Source organism: Eurosta solidaginis, chromosome 3, assembly GCF_040869045.1.
Source record: "Eurosta solidaginis isolate ZX-2024a chromosome 3, ASM4086904v1, whole genome shotgun sequence".
Taxonomy (NCBI): Eukaryota; Metazoa; Arthropoda; class Insecta; order Diptera; family Tephritidae; genus Eurosta; species Eurosta solidaginis.
The window spans coordinates 78,701,661-78,728,359 of NC_090321.1; the positions used below are offsets into that span (position 1 = coordinate 78,701,661).

The 26,699-nt window shown below is 38.4% G+C and overlaps 3 protein-coding genes across 15 annotated transcripts in view; 1 reads left to right on the forward strand and 2 right to left on the reverse strand.

The window, feature by feature from the left end:
* LOC137244038 (uncharacterized) overlaps positions 1-6,993 on the reverse strand; it is a 290,995-nt gene extending 284,002 nt beyond the window's left edge. Inside the window, exons 1-2 of one of the 2 annotated variants that reach the window (XM_067772487.1) lie at positions 6,771-6,993; positions 6,491-6,643 (exon numbers count right to left, since the gene is read on the reverse strand). The gene's annotated coding sequence lies outside the window, so the exon portion shown is untranslated. Of the gene's footprint in view, positions 1-6,490 lie in introns of both variants that reach the window. The other variant, XM_067772486.1, reaches the window with a different exon arrangement.
* LOC137244037 (uncharacterized) lies at positions 6,987-14,595 on the reverse strand. The gene is made up of 2 exons (XM_067772484.1): positions 10,199-14,595; positions 6,987-10,135 (listed from the first exon to the last, which is right to left on the reverse strand). The coding sequence occupies exon 2, from the start codon at positions 8,992-8,994 to the stop codon at positions 7,522-7,524; it is 1,473 nt and encodes a 490-aa protein (XP_067628585.1). The 5' UTR covers positions 8,995-10,135; positions 10,199-14,595; the 3' UTR covers positions 6,987-7,521.
* The window catches only part of LOC137244041 (uncharacterized), a 90,141-nt gene continuing 75,403 nt past the window's right edge, over positions 11,962-26,699 (forward strand). For 6 of the 12 annotated variants that reach the window (XR_010950774.1, XR_010950772.1, XR_010950777.1 and 3 more), the window contains exon 1: positions 25,648-26,061. Coding sequence is in view for 4 of the 12 variants with exons in the window: in XM_067772493.1 (XP_067628594.1) it covers positions 12,270-12,435 (166 nt within the window). In the remaining 8 variants the exon portion in view is untranslated. Of the gene's footprint in view, positions 12,436-25,646; positions 26,062-26,699 lie in introns of those variants that run through there. The other 6 variants (XM_067772493.1, XM_067772496.1, XM_067772494.1 and 3 more) reach the window with 4 other exon arrangements.

Consider the following 26,699-nt stretch of genomic DNA (forward strand, 5'->3'; position numbering starts at 1 on the left):
CTCCCGGTGTAAAAAGATGGACTGCAAATTATCTGTGTGGTCAATAGGCATCGGTGCAGTTTAGGAACGTCATATAAAAACCCACAAGAATTAAAGAAGGGGGCAACAAGGTCGTCTTCTATACCCCCTTTTATTTAAATTTTACATATCCAAGTTCAGTTCCCCACCAAAAGGAGTTACCGTTGTGTCCTACGCCGATGACTACTCGACACCGCTCTCAAAACTGCTACGGTTGGCTTTTTATATCATCAGAACACTATCTACACAGGTAGGCGAGAGTGCTGCCCATAAGGGATAGAAATTAACCAACAGTTTCCGTTGAGCATCCCAACAGACTTCTGATTGAAGAGGCCTCGCCTCCCAAAGACTTAAGAAGTCATACCCGCAAGCATTATGAGGAAACACGGCATCTGAGAACTAAACCGTATTTAGAAGAAAAGCACAAAGAGGTCCTCAGTCATATCCGCAAAAGCATAGACTAGACTTGACTTGGCGTAAACTTGGCAACTTAGCCACGATTATACTCCACTTAGCGCATCCAATGTGGCATCATAATCAATAAATGTCAATTTGTATGACAAAATGAAATGGAAACAAACAAATGGCATCTCAAAATGTAAACGTCACTTAGAACTTACATAGAAAATCAAAATTCAACAGACTTCTAAGTCAAGTTAAGTGTTGCTAAGTTTTGAAGAATTATACATAAGTCAAATTACTTCATATGGTATTCGCGATTTGTTGTTTTACTGGATCCCGCTATTAACTCTTTTGGTTATTCTCTAGGCCTACTTATTTTTATATTTTATATTCCTTATGATTAAAGATTACCTATCTTTAGCGTAAATAAATCTTAAATAAACCCTTATTATAAGGTATATGTTAATCCGTCTTAGCTTAGACAATGGAGAGCTTCATAGCGAGGGGCGCAATAGATATGTCATAATAAAGCACCAAGGCGCAGTTTGTGGACTACCTAGTAATAATTGCATTAGAACATGTTCTATAGCGATTGTGGCTATTTTACTCTAAAACTTTAAAAGCTGTTATGCTTTAACGCATTTTCTATGGGGCAGTAAGGAAGGCAGTCGGCATGATCTGGTGTTGTACAGTGGCTAGTCATGTCGGCTGGGCGGGGTCCTGCTAACCTTACTGTTCCTGCGGCATAACAAGAAAAAGTTCCTATCATGCCTTTAAAAAAAACCGTCAAAAAGCGCAGAACGAATTCAAAACGCTTATAATTCAAACTAAAACATCCGGCAGAACCGGATGTCACGGACAGACCGTTAAACATCCAAAATTTAAAATTCAAAAAAAAAAAAATAACCGCAAAAAAAAAATTACCGAACCGGACATGACCGGCTACTAACTGTGAAAGTCAAAAAAACAAGCTGAAAAAAAACGCTGAAAATTAAAATAAGAAAGGGAAAGGCCGAATATAACTTGGGGGCGCCGCGGGTGTTGTTGCGACGCCCGGTGCTTGTCTCACCCTCAAATCCATGGCCTCCGACGCACCAGTATTTCGGTGGCCCCTTACCTGTCCTACCTAGTGCCTTCTAAATAATTATGGAAGTCAGCATTCCCATTTTAAATTACAATTTTATTTAGACATCATTCCAAAAAAAACTGAAATATATAGTATGTTTACTTGCGAAGTTGCAGATCAAAGAAGCTCTTATACATATATCTATGCATGTATAATTGCATTAATCTTCGATAAGGGCAAATGAAAATTGTTGAACACTTTTAATTAAAATGTGTATATAGCATAAGGATTATCCTGTATAGTCTTTAAAAGCTAGATGCACATATACGGTCAATGCATTTATCATGATTAGGCATTTGATATCAAATCCTTAATTTTTTTTCCATTTGATTTTAAATTTAATAGTGATTTTAAAATTTGATTATCCAATTTGGGGTTAGCCTTAAATATTAACGTTTCGATAATCATGAACAGATGTGGCTAAAAGGTCAATGCTTATTGGCCGTCACTCAATAGTTTCGCCTTTCAAAAGTGTGCCCCTTATAATCTAAGTATATTTAAATGAACACGCCCTAAGCGTCATATACGTATTTACTATAGAAAAAAATTCTTTAAAAAAAAACGTGAATGAAGTTCTTATAATCTTAGGTGTTATCCTTTCTACACTTTTGCATATACATACATTTAGGCACTTAAATGGGGTTATGAGTAAATACGTGCTATATACATATATGGTTAATTAACTGAAAAAGGTTACAGCTTTCGGGTGATCCAGGAAATCGGAAGAGCACGGACACAAGTTGTAAATATGATCCTTTCAAGTTTAAGAAATGTAACTAGTTATCTACAAAAGAGGTTATCCATCATTAGTTCACATGCCCAGCGTTGCAGCAATGCCATACCCAAAGAATGCCACGCACATCTGGTGTAAGTGGCCTCATCGACATACGTGCTCAGAATTTCTGCGTAAGCACATAGGATAGGATAGGTTAGGTGGCAGCTGCCCTGATAAGGATAGCTCACTTGGACAACACGAAGGTTCGTTGTGATACCACATACACCAAAAATAACGGTGACTTAGATCTAGCTACTTAGAGAATCGTTGGGTAGCAACGATAAAGCTCCGAATGATACCGATCTCAACTTTGGATAAATCCTCGGGAGATCCAAGTGAGTCGCGACCGAAGTACTTTCGCCTAGTTCTGGCAAAAGCTGGGTAATCAAGCATAAAGTGATTTGGTAATTCCACCTCATCATCCTCCATACAGCTGCAGCAGGATGGAGTTTCCAGTATATTGAGACGTACCGCATGGATACCCATGGGACAGTGCCCTGTCAAAACCCCAATGAACATTGATAGGTGAGCCTTAGTGAACCCAATTATTTCAGCAGACCTCCTGCCATCCACTTTCGGCCAGAAAGATCTTGCTACCCTGCAAGACGTGGTGTCCGCCCAACGTTTGCTGAGCTGACTCGAGGTCCAGCTATGGAGGAGCAATCCACAGGTGGCCAGCGGGATCCCGAAATCCCTACAGCCATCTTCATCCAGTTCAGTTGTACCGATGCGGGCTAAGAGATCCGCTTGACAGTTACCCGGGATATCACTATGGCCCTGGACCCAGATAATCTTAATTGTAAAATAATTCGATGCAATCGCAAGCGAGGTCAGGCACTCCCAGACCGCCCTCGATCGCACTGTAGTTGAGCTCAAGGCCTTGATAGCCGCTTGGCTATCAGAGTAGATATTAAATTCCCTAACCGTAGTAGCACTGGATAGCATTCCATCCACCGCATCCTTAATGGCAGCAACTTCCGCTTGGAATACACTGCAGTGATCAGCCAACTTAAACTTGCGGCTTAAATTTAGCTCTTGACAAAAGACCCCCCACCAACCTTTCCATCCAGCTTCGACCCATCCGTGAACAAGTTAACTGGTCCCGTGCCCCAGATAATTCCTCTTGCCCACTCCTCTCTCTCTGGAATGACTGGGGTGAAGGTTGTATAGGGAGCAGTTATCGGCATACAATAGTCCGTTCTGTCCGGGATAAAGTCGAAATTGGTAAGAAGGCTAGAGTGTCCGCGGTCAGAAAGTCCATACCCCATATCGCGAAGCCTGACCAACGACCTTGCCGCGGCCGCCTTTCCCGCAATATCTACTGAGTATATGTTCAGCATGACGTTCAGTGCCAAGGTAGGTGTTGTTCTGAGAGCGCCACTGATACCGATCAGCGCCGTCCGTTGCACTGATACTAACATTTTGGAGGTGCTCGCCGTGTCCAGTGCTTTCCACCAGACCAGCACCCCATATAGCAGAATCGGTTTGACCACCATCTCATAAAGCCAGTGTACTACTCTTGGCGAGAGTCCCCATCTCTTTCCGATAGCCCCTCTGCAGCAGTACAAGGCAATGACGGTGTAAGCACATATGAATTCACAATGCTCGCGAACGAGAAGCTAACCTTAGATAAAACGTACCAAAAGAACAATGGACAAAAAAGGACAATTAGAACCGCGATCGAAAACCTAGTTCCCTTGTTCAGTTGAGAAACCCGGTAAATTGAACAAGTCAGAATGGAACGACCCACTCTAATATAGATAGCAAGTATTTCCTCCTCCCCTCCCCCCTTCCAAAAAAAAAAAATTTTTTCTGGATGTTGCCCTATGCCTACATTTATGTATATTTTAGGTAGCGTCAATTCTAAATCTAATATAAATTCATTTTTCTTTTGAATGTTGGCATATACCTACATTTATGTATATCTATGATGGTGTTAATTCAGAATCTACTGACCATTCAGTTCTTCCTGATGTTGGAATATGCCTACAGTTATGTATATTTTAGATAGCGATAATTCAATCTAATATACATTCATTTCTTTTCCAATGTTGGCATATACCTAAATTGAGGTGTATTTAAGATAGTGTTAATTAAAAATCCAATATGAATTCCTTAAACTTAAGGTACCAAAAAAAATGGTGTTTTCCGTATCTGGAACGAACTCACCAGGTTCCAAACGTTGTTGTTGTTGTAGGTGCTGTTGCAGCAGGACTATATTCGGCGGCCCTGCTGTTGTTGTTGTTAACGCTGGTGGTGTTGCAGCAGGCCTATGTTCGGCGGCCCTGCTGTTGTTGTTACTAAGGCTGCTGGTGGTGTTACGCTCGTGGTTGCGCGGACGAGGTGGTGGATTTGGCGCTCGGTTTTGGTGTTCGAGGTTGTTATCGTGACCGCCTGTTTGGTGGTTGCGCGCGATTAATGGTGGGGGTTAGATATGGGTGGTGGTTATTGCGCAAAAGGAGTTGTGTTAATTAGTTTATGCTGCAGCGAATTCGTGAAGTTCGCTTTTCAATATTGCTTTATTGCAATAGTTGGTTTTAAATAGATTAAGGCTTCTGCGAAACTCAAAGGACAGCTGTGAAAGTTTTGTTGTGGCTGAGTGCATAGTGTGTTATGGAATACGCATCTTCGGTGGAAGCAGTAAGGAAGGCGGTCGGCATGATGTGGTGGTGCACAATGGCTAGTCATTGTAGGCTGGGGCGGGTCCTTGCCAACCTTACTGTTCCTGCGCCATAATCAGAAAAAAGTTCCTATCATGCCTATCAAAACTAGCTGTCAAAAAGCGCAGAGACGACTCAAAACGCTTATAATTCAAAATAAAACAACATCCGGCCGAACCGGATGTCACGGACAGACCGTTAACATCCAAAAAAATTCAAATTCAAAAAAAACTCAAAAAAATCTAACTTAAATAAGATTTACCGAACCGGACATGGCCGGTTACTAACTCTGAAAATCAAAAAAAAAAAATACTGAAAATAAATACAAAAGGGTATAAACAAAAAGGGCCGAATATAACTTGGAGGCGCCGCGGGTGTTGTTGCGACGCCCGGTGCTTATCCCACCCTCAAATCCATGGCCTCCGACGCACCTAATCTTTCGGTGGCCCCTTACCTGTTTCCCTAAGTGCCTTCTAAATAAATGACGCCAGTATTCCCATTTTAAATACTTATTTATTTATAATTCATTTCTATTAACGTATGTATGCTACAAAAAAAATGCGATAGTGCAGGTTTCTTAACCAGGGCTACAGCATTGTTGAACTACGAATGGCTATTTACGCTATGAAAATGTAGGTAAGAATGTGTAGTGTATAAAGTGAGAGAAAAAAAATAATCCAACAGTTCACACTTTATTGGGCCGAAATCGAAACGAAATCTAACATGAATACTTAAGTCTGGTTAAGCTTGTTCTGTTGGGGGTTCTTTTCTTTTCTCTTACTTTTGCTCGTAATATTTCAAATTATACAATTATTTATGTCTCCCCTTTTTTTTTTGATAATCGCTATAAACGCTATGTGTGAGAAAAAATATGTAATTAAATGTACTTATGTATTGTAAATATACTACGTATATTATTTTCTTCTGGTTGTTCGAACGATATTGCTAGCAATAGTGATTCATATGTATATATATATATATATATATATTGTATTTGTATGATATAAGAAAAAAAAAGTTTAAATCTTTTAGCCAATTCGTGCATAATCGACCAATGGCTGCGGCCGCAAATTTTTTTCTAACAATTTATGGTTGAGCTCCAAAAATGGATCGCCAAAACGTTTCACGTGATAAATTATTATTATGAATAAAATTTATAGAGCTAACTTCAATCATTTTAAAGCAACAAAATATATTATTAAAATGATATAAAAAATGTATGCCCTTTGTTGTAAAGCTAACAATTTCAAGTATTCAATAATAAAATTTGACGGGAAAAATCGACCCTTGTTAAATGGTTCAACCGGACTGTATAAAACCCTCTAAGTACCACTTAGAAGTTTCTTTAACTACCCTGCAAAAACGCTCTCGTCATTCCACGTCATTTGACTAGCTATTATACAGTCATAGGTTATATTCCTAGTCACATTTGCATGGGCGTGGGTAAGTTTTATGACCAAATTTTTTGTTGGGTAGATATTTTTAAGTCTCTACAAGGCTGATACTTACATGGCCGCCAGAGTACGTACCGTAGGCCTCTGCCGGCGTGGTTACTGGTGATTTGTTTTTTTGGTTTCGGGTTTACAGTCCAATGAATCAGAAAAACGCCTTTTTTATTTTATCGCCAACGTTTCGACCTTTTATTTTGGTCTTCTTCAGGGCCTAATGACAAAAAATATAAAACTTAGTATATAAGGCCTTGCATTGCAAAAGAGGGTTAATAATTATTAATTACATATACACACAAAAGTACATATATAACACAATTATTGAAATCACAGATTCTTACTCAAAATTACTGCGTTCTTCCTTGTCCAGTTGTTTTGTATAGATGTTTTGTTTTCTGCATTGTGCAGAAATGGTCATATATAAAATTTTTAAATTATAGGACTTATTTATAAATTTGAATAAAATTTAAAAGAAATAAGTAATAAAATGAACACAATGTAAAATTCAAACAACAAACTATATATATATACGTATTTGACGTTTGTTGATATTTTGTCAGCCGGTTCGTGCTTGATGGACTATGTAGAGCAGCTGATGATTGTTGACATTGTTAGAAATTACACGTATAGATGTCGCTGATGTTTTTAGCTTCTACGCTTCTTTTATTAACACAGTTTTTATCAGCTTTAATAAATATTTCTTCTAATAGGATTCTTTTTCCCCAACTTTTCTCTCTAGCCAATACTTTAGTTCCTTCGAAGTCAAATCTATGTCCAAAAGTAATAGCGTGGAGGGCGAGTGCACTTTTTTCTGTTTCTTTCTTCTCAACAGTTTTTCTATGTTGATTTAGGCGTTTGTATAAATGTTGAGATGTAGTGCCTATGTAACTTTTTCTTCGCTGGCAGTCAATACAATCTATTTTGTATACAACGTTCTTTTCTTTATTTGTTGGTATTTTGTCTTTAATCTTGTTGTACATTTTCCCAACATTGTTTTTATTTTTGTACGCAAAACGGACGTTGGCAGTGAACTCTTTGAATTTGTTTGTAATACATTTTGTAATATACGGGAAATATGAAATTGTCATAGTTTTAATTTCTGCTAATTGTTGTTGAGCGTTGGTGCTCGTTAATATTGGGTCGGTGTTTTTTTTTGTTGATGGATATTTTATAATGATTTATTAATCTTGAAACCAATTTTGGCGGATAATCGTTTGCTTTGAGGATGCCTTTTATAATTAATTTGTTCTTGTTGTGGTATTTTTCATCACTTAAGTTAAGAACTCTGTTTATTAACCCTTTTGCGGTGCTGATTTTTTGGGTTAATGGATGTATTGACCTATAATTCAAAATACGACCTGATGAGACTGGTTTACGGTACCATTCCGTGTTAAAGGTTCCGTCCTGTGCGTTTCTGAAAATAACCATATCCAAGAATGGTAGCATATTTTGTTGTTCTTTTTCAAATGTGAACTCGATTCCTGGTTCTATGGCATTGAATATTTTTAAGACCGATGGAAGGATGTGTTCAGGTAGTAGTAGGTATAGGTCGTCTACGTATTTCTTAATTATGCTAATGTTGAATTCTAGTTCTTCTTTTACTCTCTGAATGGCTCGTTCTAAAACGTTGTCCATTAGAATTTCTACTAGAATACAGCTGATGGGTGATCCCATTGGGCAACCGAAATTCTGTGCATAGAACTGTTCGTTAAATTGAAAATAGCTGTTTTTTGTGCAAAGAGTAATCATTTCGATAAATTCACTTTGCGAAAGATTTGTGATGGATTCAATATCCCTCCACCTCTCGTTTAAGATTCTTAAAATAGAATCAACTGACGCATTTGTAAATAGGCTTTTTACATCAAATGATACTTGTATTTGGCCCGGTTCGTGTGTTTGTTGGGCGATGAATGCTTTAAATTCAAATGAATTGCATATGTGGAACTGCGATTTTGGTATTTTGGCTAGAATCGCTGTTGCATATTTCGACAGTGCTGTTGTTGGTCCATCATAGTCGGCGGAGATCGGTCTAAGTGGCATTGGAATTTCGTTTTTGTGGTGTTTTGGTGCGAAGTATATCCTTGGTGGGTTTGCGTTGTACGTTGTAAGTTTCCGTTTAGTTAGGGAGTCTATTTTACCTCTATTGAATAGGGTTTTTACAAACAGATTGTTTTTGATTTGTATTTTGTTTGTTGGGTCAGTTATGGCGTTGTATATGTCAGTGTCGCTGAGCATCTCCTCTCCAAGTTTTAATAGGTCTTTTTTGTACATAAACACAGATTTATTTCCTTTATCCGATCTAGTGCATATTATTTCAGGATTGTTCTTAAAAAACTGTATGCAACTTTTTTCTTTTTGTAGTAGGAAGTTTTCTAAATTGGATTTTCTTGCTGTTGATTTGGCTTGAAATATTGTGCGTGTCACCGTTTGTCTGATTTCGTTTCTGTTTTGGGGATATACGCAATTTTGCATAATGCACTCCACTTCTGCTATTATCTGTTTGGTTGGTAGCTTGTTAGGAGTTGTTGGCAGTCCAAAGTTTGGGCCTAAGCCCATTAAGAGCATAACGTCTTTTGGTAAATTTATAGTTGTTGCATTGTGTATAAAGCATGTTGTGTCAGATGTGATGTGTGTTTGTATTTGAGTTGATTCTAGCTTGTTGTACTTTGTGTTCAAGTTATTTATGGTTACTTCGTGTCTATTTTGATAGCTAATTTCTTGTGTTCGGAAAAAATCATTCGTGTTAGGTAAGCTTCTGGATTGGATAATTGATCTTAGATTATTGATTTGTTGTTCTAGTCGATTTATCTTCCAAAAGGAGATTTTTATTTCCAAGTTAAGTATTTTCCTTCGAAAATCTGAAATTAACTGGCCAATCTGTTTGTTGTATGGTGTGTCATCTTCCAAACTTTGGAAGGTGCAGCTTACGTTATTTATTATATGTTTTGGAATGATATTGTTTTTCCGACATTTGAGTAAAAAGAATTTCCGCGCCCAAAGTTTTGCTAATTTTATGTTGTTTTACTGGTGATGTTGATTTTGCTGGTGAAATTGACGCTGTTGTTAGTTGTGGTGCGCGGTCTTTGGCGCGCTGTGTTGGTACTGTTGGTGGTTGTTGCGCTCTGGTGGCAATAAAACTTCGTGTTGACTTTTACGACCTGTATGACTTGGTGCTAATTGGGCGTTCGTTGTATTACGCTGCAGCGTACTGCTGGCCCTGGAGGCGGACGCTGTTCCAAAGGTGGTAGTGTACTTCGTAGACGTAGAGAAAGGGGTTTATTTGCGGATACCAAGGGTTCTCATCACAATTAGTTTAGTGCCGTCTGAATCCGAATCGGAATCACTAGTACTTTCCTCACTAGGTGTGACTGTGAAACGCCGACCTACTTCAACTGGATATTCTATACGTCGAGTTTGTGCCAACACAACACAACCGTTGTAATGTTTATTACCACCCAAAATAGACGAGTAGAAAAGAGGTTTGTCGGAACGGACTTTGCGCTATCGACTCTTCCTAGTTTCTGGGCATTTACTTGAATACGTGCACAGCCGGCGAGGGTGTTTTGCGATTAGTTGGGGATGCGCAGTTGATGTGAGCCATAAAGTTACTGAAGCAGTATCGGTGCTTGACGCCTTTGCTGTAGATGTTGTGCCAATAGATGTTACACGATCCTTTTGTATAATCGCAGGGCCGCCAAAAATTAGGCTGAAGCAAATCACAAATCTTCTCGTTTGTATAACGCCTTAAATGAATAATTTTACAATAAACCTTTTTGTTTTATAAAATTTTTCCGATTAACTGGGCAAAACTCTTGCTTTTTTCCCGGCCGGAAAAAGTGGCTATCGTTTTCGCTGCTTTTTTTTTCTAAATTTCCCACTCCTTCTTCGTTTTACTTGCGGCCGGAAAACTCGTGGCTATTTTTTTTCTTTTCTTTTCTAAAATTTTCTACTCCTTCTTTGTGTTTCTACGGCCGGAAACTCGTGGTTTTTTTTCGCTAGTTATCGCCGAATTTTTCTTTCTTTGTTTCGATACTTTTGTATCGCAACTTTCGCCCCATCCCCAGTCACTAGGTGTGTTCGCACGAAAACGCTCCCAAGTGGACCGTAACCGTAGACCATAACAACAGACCGTAACAAGTGTTCGGTTACAACCGAGCTTAGATGCCTTTACTAGTTTTCAATTAAATTACCTCCCGCGCAGACAATTATTTGGTGCTCGTATTATTTATAAGAATTTGCTTATAACTCCGGATTTCTTCGCGTCTTGCACGTTTTCTTCAAGGGTCTTTGCTCGTTATTCTTGCGTACTTTGGTACACATAAGTGCAAACTATCTTCGCTTTAAATCGATAATCACATTTAATCGGTTATTGCGTACATTTTTGTTAAACCCCACTTATTTGTGCACTTTTTATTATTATTCATATACTGAGTACTGCCTTCGGGACGTCAATGTCCAACTCGACTCTTTTCTTTTTTTATTAGTATTGAGTATTCATAGCAAAATTTTCTAGAAAGTTCCAGAGTGCATGGGGTACATCCGCGTGGGCGAGCAGCGCACAAACCGACCAATACCTCCTGAGAACCACCACGTCTTCCTTGGGCTTCTTCGTTTTATTGCCTTTATATCGTGCCCGATTTTTTTTACTGATTTTTGTAGTTTGACCAAATTGTCCTGCCTTGTAAGTTTTTTCTTTGTTGATTTTGTTATTTCGCATTCGTTGATGTCCAGATTATCATCAGAATAGTTCCGGGTGTTCTCGAAACAGAGTTTTAGTTACCAGCAAAAAACCGGAAAAAAAAGAAACCACCACCGCACAGCAAACGACGCCACGTTTTTTCTTTTTTTTTTTTCTTCCTTTTTTCCAAAAATTTTTTATCTCCTCCTAGGGATGCGAAAAAACCAGTTATCTCCTTGTGGCGGCCATTATCGAATGGTTCATTGTTATGGTTAGCTCATCCCTACAGCACTATACATGTCGCGTTCCGGTTGTCAAATCTTTGTATTGATGTTAGGTGAATGGAACGTAGAGAAAGCGTAAAACATTGCAACTTTTGCTAAATTAGGTAAAATTTTACCACCACGACAGTGCATAATTGCCAATGCTTCGGTTGCATTTTGCGATAGCCATCTCCTTTTGACAATCTCTGTGCCAGTACAATGAAACGAGTAAGATCAGCTGATGAGATGAGCCACCTACACCATTGCGCCAGGTGTTATTGAAAATTCGTCAATGTCATGGGAATTTCTGGCGATACCACCCACACGAAACTAACAAAATTTTGTTTTAAGCACCCCAGGCAGACATGAGTGAGGGTGAATCCTGCCTTTTCCCTATCACTAGCCAACTGGTACGTTCCAAGGTTGAATCTCCCAAGTGGACCATAACAAAACGTTGCGACTAAAAGGAAAAAAATTGCGGCAGATGTAAAGTTATCAAACGTTAATAGTTGCTTAACTTTTCGTTACGTGCTTAATAAAGCATTCGTTTTGTGAACTTTCACGAAATTCGTATGCCCTAACTTTTTTGCCAAAATTTAAGTCGTACGCAAAGCCAACATAGTACGTCGTCGACTTGAGTCCGAATTTTTGCTGGGATAAACTGTTTAAGTGTTTTTTTTTGTATTGGTGTATTACTGCGGCATTACATGTAGGTAGCGAAAACTACGCTATTCATTTCTTTTCATCGCTCTCCCATGCAATACATTCAGTTGTCTCATGGTGGTTTTGTTGTTTGCTGCGTTGTAAATTGTTCAGTTATTTTGTGCTCAGCGTAGTGAGTTGATATTTTCACCGGCAAATAATAAACAAAAATATTTAAATAAATAAATAACTGCAAAATGATAAGTAAAAGGCATTTGAATCATCTTAATTATATTCAAATAAAAAATTTTATAGCCCAGTTGAGAAGCTTGCAGCAAGAGTTTTGTGGATCTAATCCCGGACCCTCTAAATCGAACGAAGAAATTTTAATATTTATGGCTCAGAATTTCGACGAGTTGAAAAGTGAGTATGCCCATATATATATTGTAACGAATTTGCTGCAAATCCTCTTATTTGCCCCTTTTGCTAGGTTCGTATCGCTAAACTGTTGAATAAATAACTCCAATATTGAATAATGGAAAAATGGCCTTTATTAAAATGCTTCACAATAACACTCAAACTGTGCAACGAATAGCTTAATAACCAAACTGATAGCTCAAATGAAACTCCACTAATCAAAATAATACTGGTATTGCTCGCTAGATATCTTTTTAGTCGTAACTGCTGATCAACTCAAATCAAACTGAATTCCTCTTACTCGCCTACACCGCTTTTATAGTTTATGCTGCATACTTCTAGGCTCTTCGATTTCCAGAAGTTACTAGTTGTTTCGGCTACAAAATCGCCAGCCACAACTACGTGCACAAATTATTGCTCTCTCTTGTGACAACTCAGATAAGATATATGCATGTGTTTGTAGTTTACAGTCTCCCGCACACACATAAGCGTATAAGTAAATTCATCGGTGTGTGACATCTCATCTCTCGCTGCCTTGTATGTAAATGTTGCTCGTCGGAATGTGTACGTATGTGTAGACGCAATTATTGATTCGTTTATGTAGATACATAATGATTGAATTATTGATGTGAATTCACGTCACTGCTTAGCATCGGCCTGGAGATGGCAGCACTCCTCAGTTTTGCTAATATTCGTAACACTGCCCTCCACCTAAGTCTGATCGTCCCGATCAGACAAATCTCCCAATCTAAACGCCGCTAGCATCTCCAAATGTACCACTCTTCTAATCCGTGGTTTCCCAGTGGTTTGTATGCGGTAGATGGTATCACTGATCTTCTTCACAACTTTGTACGGGCCTTCCCAACTGCACCGAAATTTGGCTGGAACACCTTTCCGCCGGTGAGGGTTGTTTAACAGTACCAAATCACCCGCCAAGAAACCTTCCGAATTAGAGTTCTTGTCATGCCAGTGTTTCATCTTATTACTCATTACCCTGGGCCGTTCCTTCACACTCTGTTGTTTGGTCAATGAACCACTTCGTAGAGCTTGCGCTGGACGGATTTGCTTTGCATAATCGGTATCGTTCCCACATTTCACAAGAGTAGTGCGCTCCGGCTTGAAACTACCCTCGCATTCTTTCTTGGAAATTCGTTGCTTCGTTTTCCTGCGTCTTTTAGGTTTTGTCAATGCCAGTGTTTCTCTCGCAGGTACTTTTGATTTTGATTTATTTGGCCCATTCGATCTATCAACCTTTGCCTTTGACTTTCGTGGTCTTTGTCGAGTCTTTTCCACCAGTACCCGATTACTGCTTAACCCTTTTTCCAAACTAAAGTTAAGTGGTATGTCCTGGTTCTTATAGCGCATAATTTTTCTCCGCATATCGATCCTGACGTCATGGTCAACCAAGAAGTCCACTCCCAATATGACTTCATCAACGATCTCCGCCACAACGAATTTGTGTAGAACCATGACTTTTCCAATTAATACCTCACATACCACTTCGCCTTGAACTTGGTTATACTCGCCAGTGACCGTACGCAACTTTGCTCCAGGTAACGGTTTTACTCTCCTGTTGACCAAGTCAGATCGGATCAAGGAATGAGATGCGCCCGTATCTACAGTCAGTACTCGTTCTTTGCCATCCACATTCCCTCTGACGGTAATACTGCTCGATTTTCTACCAATTTGCGACACAGATATCACAGGGCATTCAATAGCTGGATCTAGCCCTCTACCTCTTACTCGCTCTTTCTCATCTCCTCCAGTTTTGCGTTTACGGCCACCCACATTGTTGGAACTATTAAGACCAAGATCGCAATGACATGCTATGTGACCGGACTTCCCGCATTTGAAGCATTTGATAACTTTTTCACTTCGCTTTTGCGATCCTTTCAGTGCCTCCAATATTGCGTCTACCCACTCTGGCCTGTCTACTTCCACACGGCGTGCTTTGAAAACTGGCTTACACAGAAGCGACGCTGTTTCCTGAATCAGAGCATGTGATACCGTTTCTGCGAATGTTGGCTTTGGGTTTGCGTATGTAGCTCGCTTTGTTTCGAAATCCCGTATGCCATTTATAAAGCTTTGAATCTTTACCCTTTCAGTGTATTGCACGGGTGCGTCCGCATTCGCTAAATGTGCTAGCCTTTCAATATCCGACGCAAACTCTTGCAATGTCTCGTTAGCTTTTTGGTAGCGGTTTTGCAATTCTATTTGAAATATCTGTTTCCTGTGTTCGCTTCCGTATCGCCGTTCTACAGCAGCCATCAATGCGTCATAACTGTTCCGTTCGTACTCTGGAATAGTCTGTAAGATTTCGGCAGCTGGTCCTTTCAATGCTACGAAGAGTGCGGCAACTTTATCTTCCACATTCCAGTTGTTCACTGCTGCGGTCTTCTCAAACTGTAGCTTAAAGACCTGGAAAGGAACAGAACCGTCAAAGGATGGTGTTTTTACCTTTGAATTACTAGTTGAGACTGCTGGGCGATTCAGTTGCAACTGCTCGATACGTCCTCTCAAAGCATCCACCTCGGCCTCGATTTTTTCTTCAAACTGTAAAATTTTTGTATCTTGCGCCTCCAACTTCGAGGAAATACGTCCTTCTTGCTCTTCCAGTTGAGCAGAGATTTGCGATGATATCTGTGCTGAAATTTGAGCCGACATTTCGGATATCCGTGCCTCTTGTGCTTCAATCTTCGCTGTTATACGGTTCTCCTGCGATTCCAGCTGAGATGACATTTGCGACGACATTTCGGATATACGCGTTTCTTGTGCTTCCATCTGGGATACCATATACGTCTTCTGTTCTTCTAGTTGTGATGACATATTTGTGGATATTTGTGATGACATTTCTGTTATACGTGCCTCTTGTGCTTCCAGTTGAGATGCCAGTTGCGACGACATTGATGCTACTGTCGATGTTTGTGCAGATATTGCAGCCAATATCATGTTCAAGTCTGTGCTGCTAACCGTCTGCGATGTTTCGTTTTTCTCTTCAATTTTCGTTGTCTCCTCGCCATCAAGATGAAAGACATACTCTTCCACATCAATTCCTTCTGCTTTCATTGCCTCTCGAAGCCGTGCCTGAAGTTCAAGTTTAACGCCGCTTGTATTCAATCCACGGCTCTCCAACTCCTTCTTCAGCTGCTGGATCCTCAATTCACTGAACTTTGCCATGTCCTTGTTGTCCTCTAGAATTTATCCAACAATTCCTCTTCTGACACCAATTGTAACGAATTTGCTGCAAATCCTCTTATTTGCCCCTTTTGCTAGGTTCGTATCGCTAAACTGTTGAATAAATAACTCCAATATTGAATAATGGAAAAATGGCCTTTATTAAAATGCTTCACAATAACACTCAAACTGTGCAACGAATAGCTTAATAACCAAACTGATAGCTCAAATGAAACTCCACTAATCAAAATAATACTGGTATTGCTCGCTAGATATCTTCTTAGTCGTAACTGCTGATCAACTCAAATCAAACTGAATTCCTCTTACTCGCCTACACCGCTTTTATAGTTTACGCTGCATACTTCTAGGCTCTTCGATTTCCAGAAGTTACTAGTTGTTTCGGCTACAAAATCGCCAGCCACAACTACGTGCACAAATTATTGCTCTCTCTTGTGACAACTCAGATAAGATATATGCATGTGTTTGTAGTTTACAGTCTCCCGCACACACATAAGCGTATAAGTAAATTCATCGGTGTGTGACATCTCATCTCTCGCTGCCTTGTATGTAAATGTTGCTCGTCGGAATGTGTACGTATGTGTAGACGCAATTATTGATTCGTTTATGTAGATACATAATGATTGAATTATTGATGTGAATTCACGTCACTGCTTAGCATCGGCCTGGAGATGGCAGCACTCCTCAGTTTTGCTAATATTCGTAACAATATGTACATACAAACATACATATGTAGATATGTTTACATACAGTGAATCAATAAAGTTTTGGTACCGCAATTCTTGATTTTTTACATTTCCAAAATCTAAGAAGCCGTGCTCAATGTGGAATAGCATTCTAAAGAGTTGTAGTGGATTTCTTATTATTATGCACCTGCTGTTAACGTTCGAATCGCTGAACTGTCGAATAAATAACTCCAATATTCAGTATGTATAGTAGCTGCTAACGAAAACTGCTTAAACTTTTTATTGTTATGTTACAAAGAAATATCCTTATTTACTTTCAAAGGAGCACTTAATTACATCTCTCTTTAAAATCCATATGATTTGGACATTTTTAATTAACCTATCACAATTGGTTATGCCCCTATTACCGTTTACAACTCAACTTTGGTTGGGTTGAAATTTCGCAATTTGGTATTACCGATTACAACTCAACCTGTCAAAAAAAAAAATGTCCGTTGAGTTGTCCAGTCTAACAACTTTTTGTGTCATTACCGTTTACAACCTTGTGTTGGTGTAGTTGTCAAAGACGTCAAAATCTTACAACTGATTACTAGCAGTTGTCTCATACAATTTTGCAGTTGTTTTGAAAAAAATGTTAAGTTTTAGAAGACGGTTCACCACCTAATTTGTAACAAAAATTTTTAAAGTTGGTATCAAAAGACACGTTTCGACTTCCGATTTAAGAATCCGAAAACAAAAATTTAAAATAAAATTTAATTAAAAATTTAATTTTTGTCATATCATTTCGGTTCAAATTTTCATATGGTTGTATTTTACCAGATTTTTTGTACACACTAATGCAGAAAGGCGTTGGACCCACCCAGGGTTATTTTTACAAATCGCGGCCAAATGCCGCCAACACAGAAAGATCTTCTGTGCAAAAAAAAAACTGTGGATCGGGCCTCATATTCCGGACCCTCTCTGGGCCCTTTTGTGGGTTTTTGTAAATATTCTTCGACAGAAATAAAATTTTTAATTTCCGCTTTCGAAACCTAAAAGCTTTTGCTGTTTGGGTTTTAATCCACTTCGCACAAATATGCTCCTCAATAATATCTAAAACCAGTCCAGCACCAAAATCATTTCCACAGCATTTTTGATAGCTGCCGTCAGCAAGGAATCGGAGTGGGGCGCATAATTTTAAAATAGGGGTACAGCCTTCCCTCGAACGCGTTTGCGGAAATGGTTCTTAATTGTGTTTAGTAATGAAAAAAATGGTTCCTTTCAAATCTTGAAAATAACTTCATTTGAAGCTCATCTTTTGTCACTTAAACATTTTCTTAATTGGTGATTGGTAGTTCCAAGGGATTGGAATGATAATATAATATCTTGTAATAACAAAATCACTTTTGCAAATGCTTAAATTTTCGCCACAAATTGATCAGCTGTTCATTTATCTGTCAAATCATCACTTTCTTATGTTGGCAGCACCAATTCAACTTCAACTGAAATAAGTTGCAATTCGTAATACCAAACAGGAGTTGAGTTGTCTGAAAGTTGAGTTGTTTTAATTAAAACCCAACTAAGTTGAGTTGTATACCGTAATAGGCCCTTTATTACCGGGGACGATTGCTAAAATACGACCAAAACAGTCGGGGCAGGTATTAATATACGCGTTTTGCCTCGCTTTCAATAACTCGAAACCTTTTTCTCTTCGGACTATTGATAACAGGACAAAACGCGTCTTTTCATTTCTCTTTCCACATTTCTGGACGGGTTATTGCAGTAGACCTGGGTTTCAAACTGTTTATCGCGGAGAACTTTTGAACAGGTATAAAAACTTAGCACCCGTGTTTGTATTCTTAATGCTGGACGTCCTCAGATATCCCAATTCAGTACTTTTGTATAATTTTCTATAGGACCCAAATAGGTGCACTACATTTTCATACTGCAATCTACTCATAATACACATAGTACAGGTTTACAAGTATGATATGTATGAGATGGAAACAATTAGTTTCTCTTTCTAACACACCGCTGTTTGACACTTCGGTCAGTGTCAAACTATTGTGAAACTCAGTGGAACCTGCGTGGAAGATGCGTTTGACACTGAACGAAGTGAAAAAAGATATATAAATATACAACTCAAAAGATAAAATTTAAGATATATCGAGATTTCAACAATGTTATATTACAAACAAAGAAATATTAATGAACATTACTATTTAATTTCAAAATATAATAATAATAAGAAATATGAGTAGAAATAAGATCTTATGCCGAAATCTTATACTGGCGGAATGCATCAGATTCCGCTCAGCATGATATCGGAATGCAGTGGATTCCAATCTCCCTGCTGGAATGCAACAAGATTCCAATCAGCATGTCATGGGAATCCGGCAGTGCTAAGAGTAGTGTAATGAGGATACGCCATCACAAGGCATAAAAAAGTAACATGACCTGTGTTGTTGGAATGCACCGGATTCCAATCAGCTCGATGCCTGACCCATAAGATTATACTGCCGGAATGCATACGATTCCGGTCAGTGACTCATGAAAAAGCATGTTTTTTACGTTTTTGGAATGCACCAGATTCCAATCAACACAGTACTATCTTGTTCCTTCTTAATGATACATATTGATAAATGTTCCTCCATCCTTAAGCGAAATAGTTCCTGTTTTTTATCGAAGGAATAAAATGCGGGCAAATTAAATTAGCTTGTATCTCTTAAATTAGATAGGCAAGTATTGCATTACGTATAGTGGCAAAAGTACATTCAAGGCTGATGCAGCTATACAAGTCATTGTATTGCGCGCACCAGATAAGAAGAGGATTATTTTTAGCAAAGTTTCGTCGACAAAGGGGTAAATAGAAAGGAACGTAGTGTCTGGATACTCTAGGGGGAACCGCAAAAAACAAGCGGCTGAGGAGGTCCGCGGAATCAATTTCTCCAATAATGAGCTTATGGATGAACAATACCCCCAATAATATTCTCCGATTTTCCAGAGTGGGTAAGTTAATAAGAAGAAGTCTACTTCTGTATGGAGGAAGGTGGAGACTTGAGTCCCAATTAAGGCCGCGCAATGCAAATATCAAAAATTGCTTTTGAACTGACTCAAGACGCTTTATATGCTTTTGAGAAACAGGGGACCAAACGCATGAGCAATACTCGAGTATTGGACGAACCAGCGATGTGTAAAGAACCTTAGTGAGGTACGGATCATCGAACTCTTTAGCCCAGCTTTTAACAAATCCAAGTAAACCCAAAGCTTTGTTGGCTATAGATGAAATATGCATGTTAAAATTCAATTTCGGATCAAAAAGGACACCTAGATCATTTGCAATAGATATACGCTCCAAAGGCGTACCATCTATTACATAAGATTTCAATGCTGGCTTCACTCGGTGAAATGTCATATGCTTACATTTAGAGCAATTTAAAGCTAGTAAATTTGTTGTGCACCAACATTGGAACGAGTCCAAGTCGGCCTGAAGAAGATCCAAGGAACTCAAATCGGTAGGACAGTAAGTGTAGCAAAGTTTTACATCATCCGCATACATTATAGTATGGGAATATAATATTGTCTGTGGCAAGTCATTAATGAAAAGGGCAAAGAGCAAAGGGCCTAGATGACTTCCCTGGGGTACGCCGGAGGAAAGTCCGAACGATTCCGACAGATTGCACTTGAACAGAACTTTTTGGGTCCGGTTAGAAAGATAGCTTTTCAGCCACATTAATAGGTGAAACGGAAAGCCCAGTAAATCAAGCTTATGAATAAGCAACTCATGGTTGACGGTATCAAATGCTTTGCTGAAGTCCGTGTAGATGACATCCGTTTGCTTGTTCGCTAAAAATCCTTCCATAACTATAGAGGTGAATACAAGCAAACTTGTAGTGGTTGACCTTTGACGAATAAAACCGTGTTGGCATGCGGATAAAAGACTAGAACACTGATATTGCAGTTGACTGGTGACAATCTGTTCAAAGATTTTAGGAATGACTGAAAGTTTAGCAACACCCCTGTAGTTTTCAACTTTTGACCTACTACCTTTTTTATGCAGGGGTATAATAAAATACTGTTTCCAAAGTGCCGGGAATGACGCAGAGCCCAGAGATAGCTCAAATAATTTTAAAATAGGCTCAAAGATGTTTTCGGCGCAGTACCTAAGCACGCAACAAGGAACACCGTCCGGTCCCGGAGAAAAGGTGGGATTCAAAGATTGAAGACTCTGAAGAACAATATTACCATCAATAGCAGGATTCCTAATGTAATTTGAGCTATCTAAGGATATTGACCGGAATGAAAACCACTGGATGAATACGTGGACTTAAAGAACTCAGAAAACAGTTCAGCAACGTCGTCATCAGTGCAAGCTTTTTTACCTCCAAAGGTTAATGAGGAAGGATACCCAGAAGTTTTCCGCTTTGAATTTACGAAACTGTAAAACTTTTTTGGATTTCTAAAAAATTGGGCTTTACAACAACTCAAGTAATTTTTATAACAAAGCTGATTAAGACGGTGAAATTTAGAACGAGCTATTAGATATTTAGAGAGGTATGCAGATGCTCCAGATTTCTTGAACCTCTTATAAAGCCTAGATTTAATGTTATTAAGTCTGATAAGTTGCCTTGAAAACCAAGGGGGCTTATTCGAACATAGGGTATAGCGAGTAGGAATGCAGGTATCAAAGAAGCCATCAAGCGTACTGTAAAATATAGAGATAGCCGAATCGACATCAGTGCAAGCAGAGCAGAGCAAGCCGACCAATCATGGGAAGCCAACAGATCATTGAGCATAATGAAATTCACTTTGTAGAAGCATCTAGATCGGGGACGAGACTGTACTTGAATCCTACGGGGTAGGCTTATATTAAGTGATATCTCTAGCGTAGGGTGAAGAGGGTCTTCTGGAAGGGATAAAGGTGGTATTCGCGTAAGGGCAGTACCCACCGAGCCATCCACAAATACTAAATCCAGCATTTTATTTCCACTATTTGGAACATTGTTAATCTGTAAAAGAGATGAGTTTAACAAGCAATTGAGAAACTCATGTTGAGCAGTGGGAGTTAAAAAGTTTGAATCACTTATATTAACCCAACTAACTGTTGGCAAGTTAAAGTCACCAACAACAACAAGTCGATCGTTATCTCCCAACTGCGAATGCAAATCACAGATGGCAGCGCTATGACTAGCATAAACATCCATATCCGAACGAGGTGGTATATACGAACAGCAAACAATTACGCTATAGCTACCGAATGAAAGCCTAACTGCTATGATTTCGATATGAGAGATATTGTTCAGCGAAATCAACTCAGACGATAGGTTAGATTCAACCACAATAAGGACACCTCCCGCTCTAGAGATGCGATCACGCCGATAAACAGCACATTTATTTGAAAAAACCTCAGAATTGTAATTATCAGGCTTTAGCCAGGTCTCCGTAAAAGCTACAACTTGTGCAGAAAAGTTGAAAGAATTAAGGAAGAATGGAACAAGTTTTGATCGTAAACCACGAACATTTTGGTAATTAATGAGAAGACGGGACAGATCAGCAATTACCTTTGTGTTGTTATTACTGTGTTCGTCATACCGTTTTTTGGCTGTAATAAAACAGGTTCGGCCCTCGCCTTTCTCGTGAACAAGTGAACCACAGTATGCTTGGGCCAAAAAGAGGAATCAAGTACCTTATCGAAATATTCATCTGAAAGGGATATTTTAAATGAGGAGATGTCTCTCTCATATTTAAAGTTAAATTTATACACATTGATGTTACTAGTGGGTGCAACACCAAGTTTAGAGCAAACGTAATGAGCAGTGTCATTTTCGGTAAGCGAGGCGTGTAATCGGGACACACATACAGCCCTACGAGGTGGCACGGCAGTCACCTGCAAAGGAGTAGCGGATAGCGCACCAGAGAGCTGGGAAGGTGCGGCCGTTATAGCGTTGGTTATCGAGCCCGTACTATTTTTTCAGGTACACTTGTATCGTTAGCAACAACCCCAGTATCGGTAACTGTTATTGTTGGAGCTAAAGATACCGGTGGAGGTGTAGGATGAATTGGGGAGTCCAGCGAAATCAACATTGGTGACGTAGAACAAACAGCCGCAAAGGTACCACTATTAGTTCGTGCATCGTTTAATTTGCCAGAGATCGTCTCACTGGAAGTCTCGACACAACCTTGCGGAGATTCTTGTGGAGATTCCTGAGCTGCATTGTTCATAACGTCTTTGGTAAGCCTGTTCGTATCAGTCAACGCGGTTGAAGGGACATTCGTAGGAGGACAGCTTTGCCCCTGACTCGAAGACAAGTTGGAGTTATTGTTGGGCATACATTTCTTACGTTTTGGGGATTCAGATATCACTTTCAATTTTTTAAAGTGAGCCTCCATCGTTTTGAATCTTTCGTTAAGGTCACGAAACCCAATAAAAATGTTGTTGAACTCTTTCTGAGTTTGCCTCATAAAAGCTCGCATGTCATTTTCTACGAAACGACTATCATGACATGTCCAGTTCAGTCCAATTTTGCTGGATATTAGGTCAACCACCCGACCACCTATGTGAGAGAAACCGGCACAGATAACATGAGCCATATTATCACAGAGCCAACAACAAACATAAGTATCACCACGGGAAATTTTCTTTTGATCGGTGTACTTCGTGACACAGCAATCCAACATAATTGCAAAGTTAAACAAACCCAAAAGAAAAATAGGCAAAAGAAACTATGAGTATGGGATAAATTGAACAGCTGTTCAAAAATTATGGGCGATAGTTATTTTGGAGCACTGGATGCAAATCGCAAGACAGCGTATAGCCAAAATAGCTAGCAGCGAACACAACACAAAGCAAAAAGGGCACACAATGACTTGCTAATAGCAAAGAGGATAGATATATAAGAGGCGTCAATCGTCAAAAAGTAGCGAATTTGCTCGCTGGAACGAAGCAACGAATGTTGACTGAGACATAGTCGGCCAGTTGTTGCCCATTTATATTCGTATTTCATTTTACTCATTTGTGGTGTATTTTCTCGGCGGCCATTATGAATGTGGGGAAATATGCCAAAATGAAATGAGTATCCATATTTACTTGAGCTCTTTGCAGATTTTGAGTTTTTGTGTATTTGCAGCAAATTGCAGAAATTTTGCTTATTTGTTTACAAACAAAAACCTATTCATATAACCAAAATATGCCCTTTCATGAAATGTATGTAAATTAATCATACATTTATGAATTATCCCATCCCCTTTTGTTAATAAATTAAAATGTTAGGAAAATGTATGCAAATAGTGTTTTGCCGACGGCATTTGCACACTAGGAATTTTTGTGCAAACGAAAACCATTGCATATTCATAAAACGTTAATTTAGTTATTATTTGAACTATGGGTGGGAGGGGAGGTATCTATAAAGAAATTTCCTAAAACATTTTATATGTGTTATTCAGTACAATGATGTAAGTACCTATGTACTTGAATATTCTCAAAGGCAGGTTTGATAAGCCAAGTCAAACTTAAATACATTTGACCTGCCTCAAATCAACCCTTAAATATGTAAATAAGACCAACAATACACAAAAGACATGTGCATGTTGATCAGATGTTGAGCATTGTATCATTGAATATATATATATGAAAATACAAACCAAAGCAAAAAAGTACAATTGTACATACATATATACATATTCAATAATACTCCAATTAAAGGCAGACATGTATAAAAACCTTGGTCGCTTTTATGCTGTGGCAGTGTCTTAAGATATTAATAAAACAACTTGCCGCTTTACGCGTTATGAAGCGACCAAATCAATTATGGCAATCCGCGTATACGGCCATGTATATGTAAATATCAATGCTCGTGGCAATTAGCCGACGAAATACAATAGGCACGAGCCAAATTATGTGTCGTCGGTGGTTAAAAGTGTTGCCGTTTATACTTTTAACAACTCATAGCTAAAAGGGGAATTTATTATAAAATTAAAATAAACGAATTTATTGCTCTTTTGCGAAATAATGTTATATTTCTTCGCAAAATTTCTTTCATTCATTTCGCCGCTCCCATATATTAATTTGTATCTATGAAAATAATGTAAAATTCTTACTTTGTACTGACATGTGATAAACAAGTCAGCATATACAGTATGACGTCACAGTGCGAATTCGGGCCAGAAACGGGTAAAACACCATTCTTATGTAGCAATTGCAACACAGTTGCTGCAAATTTGGCTGCGTGACTGCGCGAACAATTTTTCGGCAGAATATGATAGGGGATTTCAAATAGCAAATAAAAATGTCCATAAGCTGTGACAACTCGGCAATTCAGGATATGGGAAAATTATTTGCAATAATTTATATGAACAATGGATGGAAATTTTTAGATTATATTGCTAATATGTTAGTGGACATTTACTAGGCAATATCTGTGCATGTTTATTTGCATTTTTTACTACCATATTAGTACTTTCATACAGGCTTATAAATAGTTTGGTATTATTTTAAAGGAAAAGTGCGGGGTTATGAAAGTAGTTATGCTCGTCATAATTAATACGGGAAAATTTTAGAATAGCACCCCCCGAGTTCGGGGTTAAACTTGGTATCAAATGAAAGAGGGAGTTCTCCCGATCACAAATATATATAACTTAAAGTGCGCAGACTTATAGTTTACGAGTTATTTGATGTTAAAGTTTGCAAATTTAGCAAATTTCTATAGCACTTTCAGTTACAATTTACACATCTTTCAAAACCTTTATGCACATAACTATCTATGTAAATTGGCAACGATACACTTAAATTTCATTTTAGTATATTTCACATATAATTCTTGCATTGTTTTTGCTTAATATAAAAGTTTTTATTAAATCAATCGCGCTTTTGTAGCAACATTCACATTTATGTATATATATATTTTATTGATGACAATACAAAGCTGTGCTGCCACATCTAAAAAACGGAACAAGTGCAGAATCGAAAAATAACTTATAAAGATATCTTTCATCTGATATATATATATCTTTAACTTTTCTAGTCTTTATTTACCAAAAATTTGAAAAAGCTCTTTTTTGCATTCGTTAACGAGCTGATATTGCCTTATAACTCTTATGTTTATTGTTATGTTAGCCGATCCAACAACGGCTGCGCCATGCACAGTAATTCTGCGTAGAACACCTTTCCGCGTAGGCGGCCTTCGGCCGCGCTTGTTTAAAATAACCCTGGGCTACGCCATGCCAAGTCCGGGTGTGTGGTATAACCGTGGCTACCGCCACGGTGATGTCCTTCCGCATATTACCTTATAACTCTTATGTTTATTGTTATCTTAGCCGATCCAACACCGGCTGCGCCATGCACAGTAATTCTGCGTAGAACACCTTTCCGCGTAGGCGGCCTTCGGCCGCGCTTATTTAAAATAACCCTGGGCTACGCCATGCCAAGTCCGGGTGCGTGGTATAACCGTGGCTACCGCCACGGTGATGTCCTTCCGCATAGTAGTAAAAATATATATTTTCCTCTTTCTTTATTAACTGAAAGGTGGCACGTTAATATTTATATTTGTTTTTTCTTTGTTGATGTGGCAGCACAGCTTTGTAATGTCATCGATAAAATATATACATACATAAATGTGAATGTTGCTACAAAAGCGCGATTTATTTAATAAAAACATTTAAATTAAGTAAAAACAATGCAAGAATTATATGTGAAATATACTAAAATGAAATTTAAGTGTATCGTTGCCAATTTATATAGATATTTATGAGCATAAAGGTTTTGAAAGATGTGTAAATTGTAAGTGAGAGTGCTATAGAAATTTGCTAAATTTGCAAACTTTAACATTAAATAACTCGTAAACTATAAGTCTGCGCACTTTAAGTTATATATATTTGTGATCGGGAGAACTCCCTCTTTCATTTGATACCAAGTTTAACGCCGAACTCGGGGGGTGCTAAACTAAATCGCTGCCATTAATACCCCCAATATGCATTGAAGTTGGAATTTATAAAATCGCAAAAATTTGTCTTTTGACGATTTCATCAAATGCCATGTTGCCAAATTGCAAAATTCTATCATCAATTTGGACAAATTAAGAAGAAGCATTTATGAATGAAAAATCAAGAGGAAGCTAGTTTTCAGGATTTTGCGATGTACATACAAAACATGAGCATACATATGTACATATGCATGTGTGCTTGTGCGTATGGTTGGTTGAAGGGAATTTTGTTTTATTTTTCAACATGCGAATATAAAAATATTTCTTAGCTTACATATGAACATAGATTTGTACATATGCTTGTGCGTAAGAATAATTTTTGTTGGAAGTGGTTGATTGAAACAAAGTTTGTCTTTTATTTGAACATGTGAATGTACAAACATTTGTTAGCTTATGCTTAGAGCAAATTTAATTATTTTATTTATTTAATTATTTA

Coding starts and splice junctions, on each gene's coding strand:
- LOC137244037 (XM_067772484.1), bottom strand. CDS start 8,994: ATGCTCTTAATGGGCTTAGGCCCAAACTTTGGACTGCCAACAACTCCT.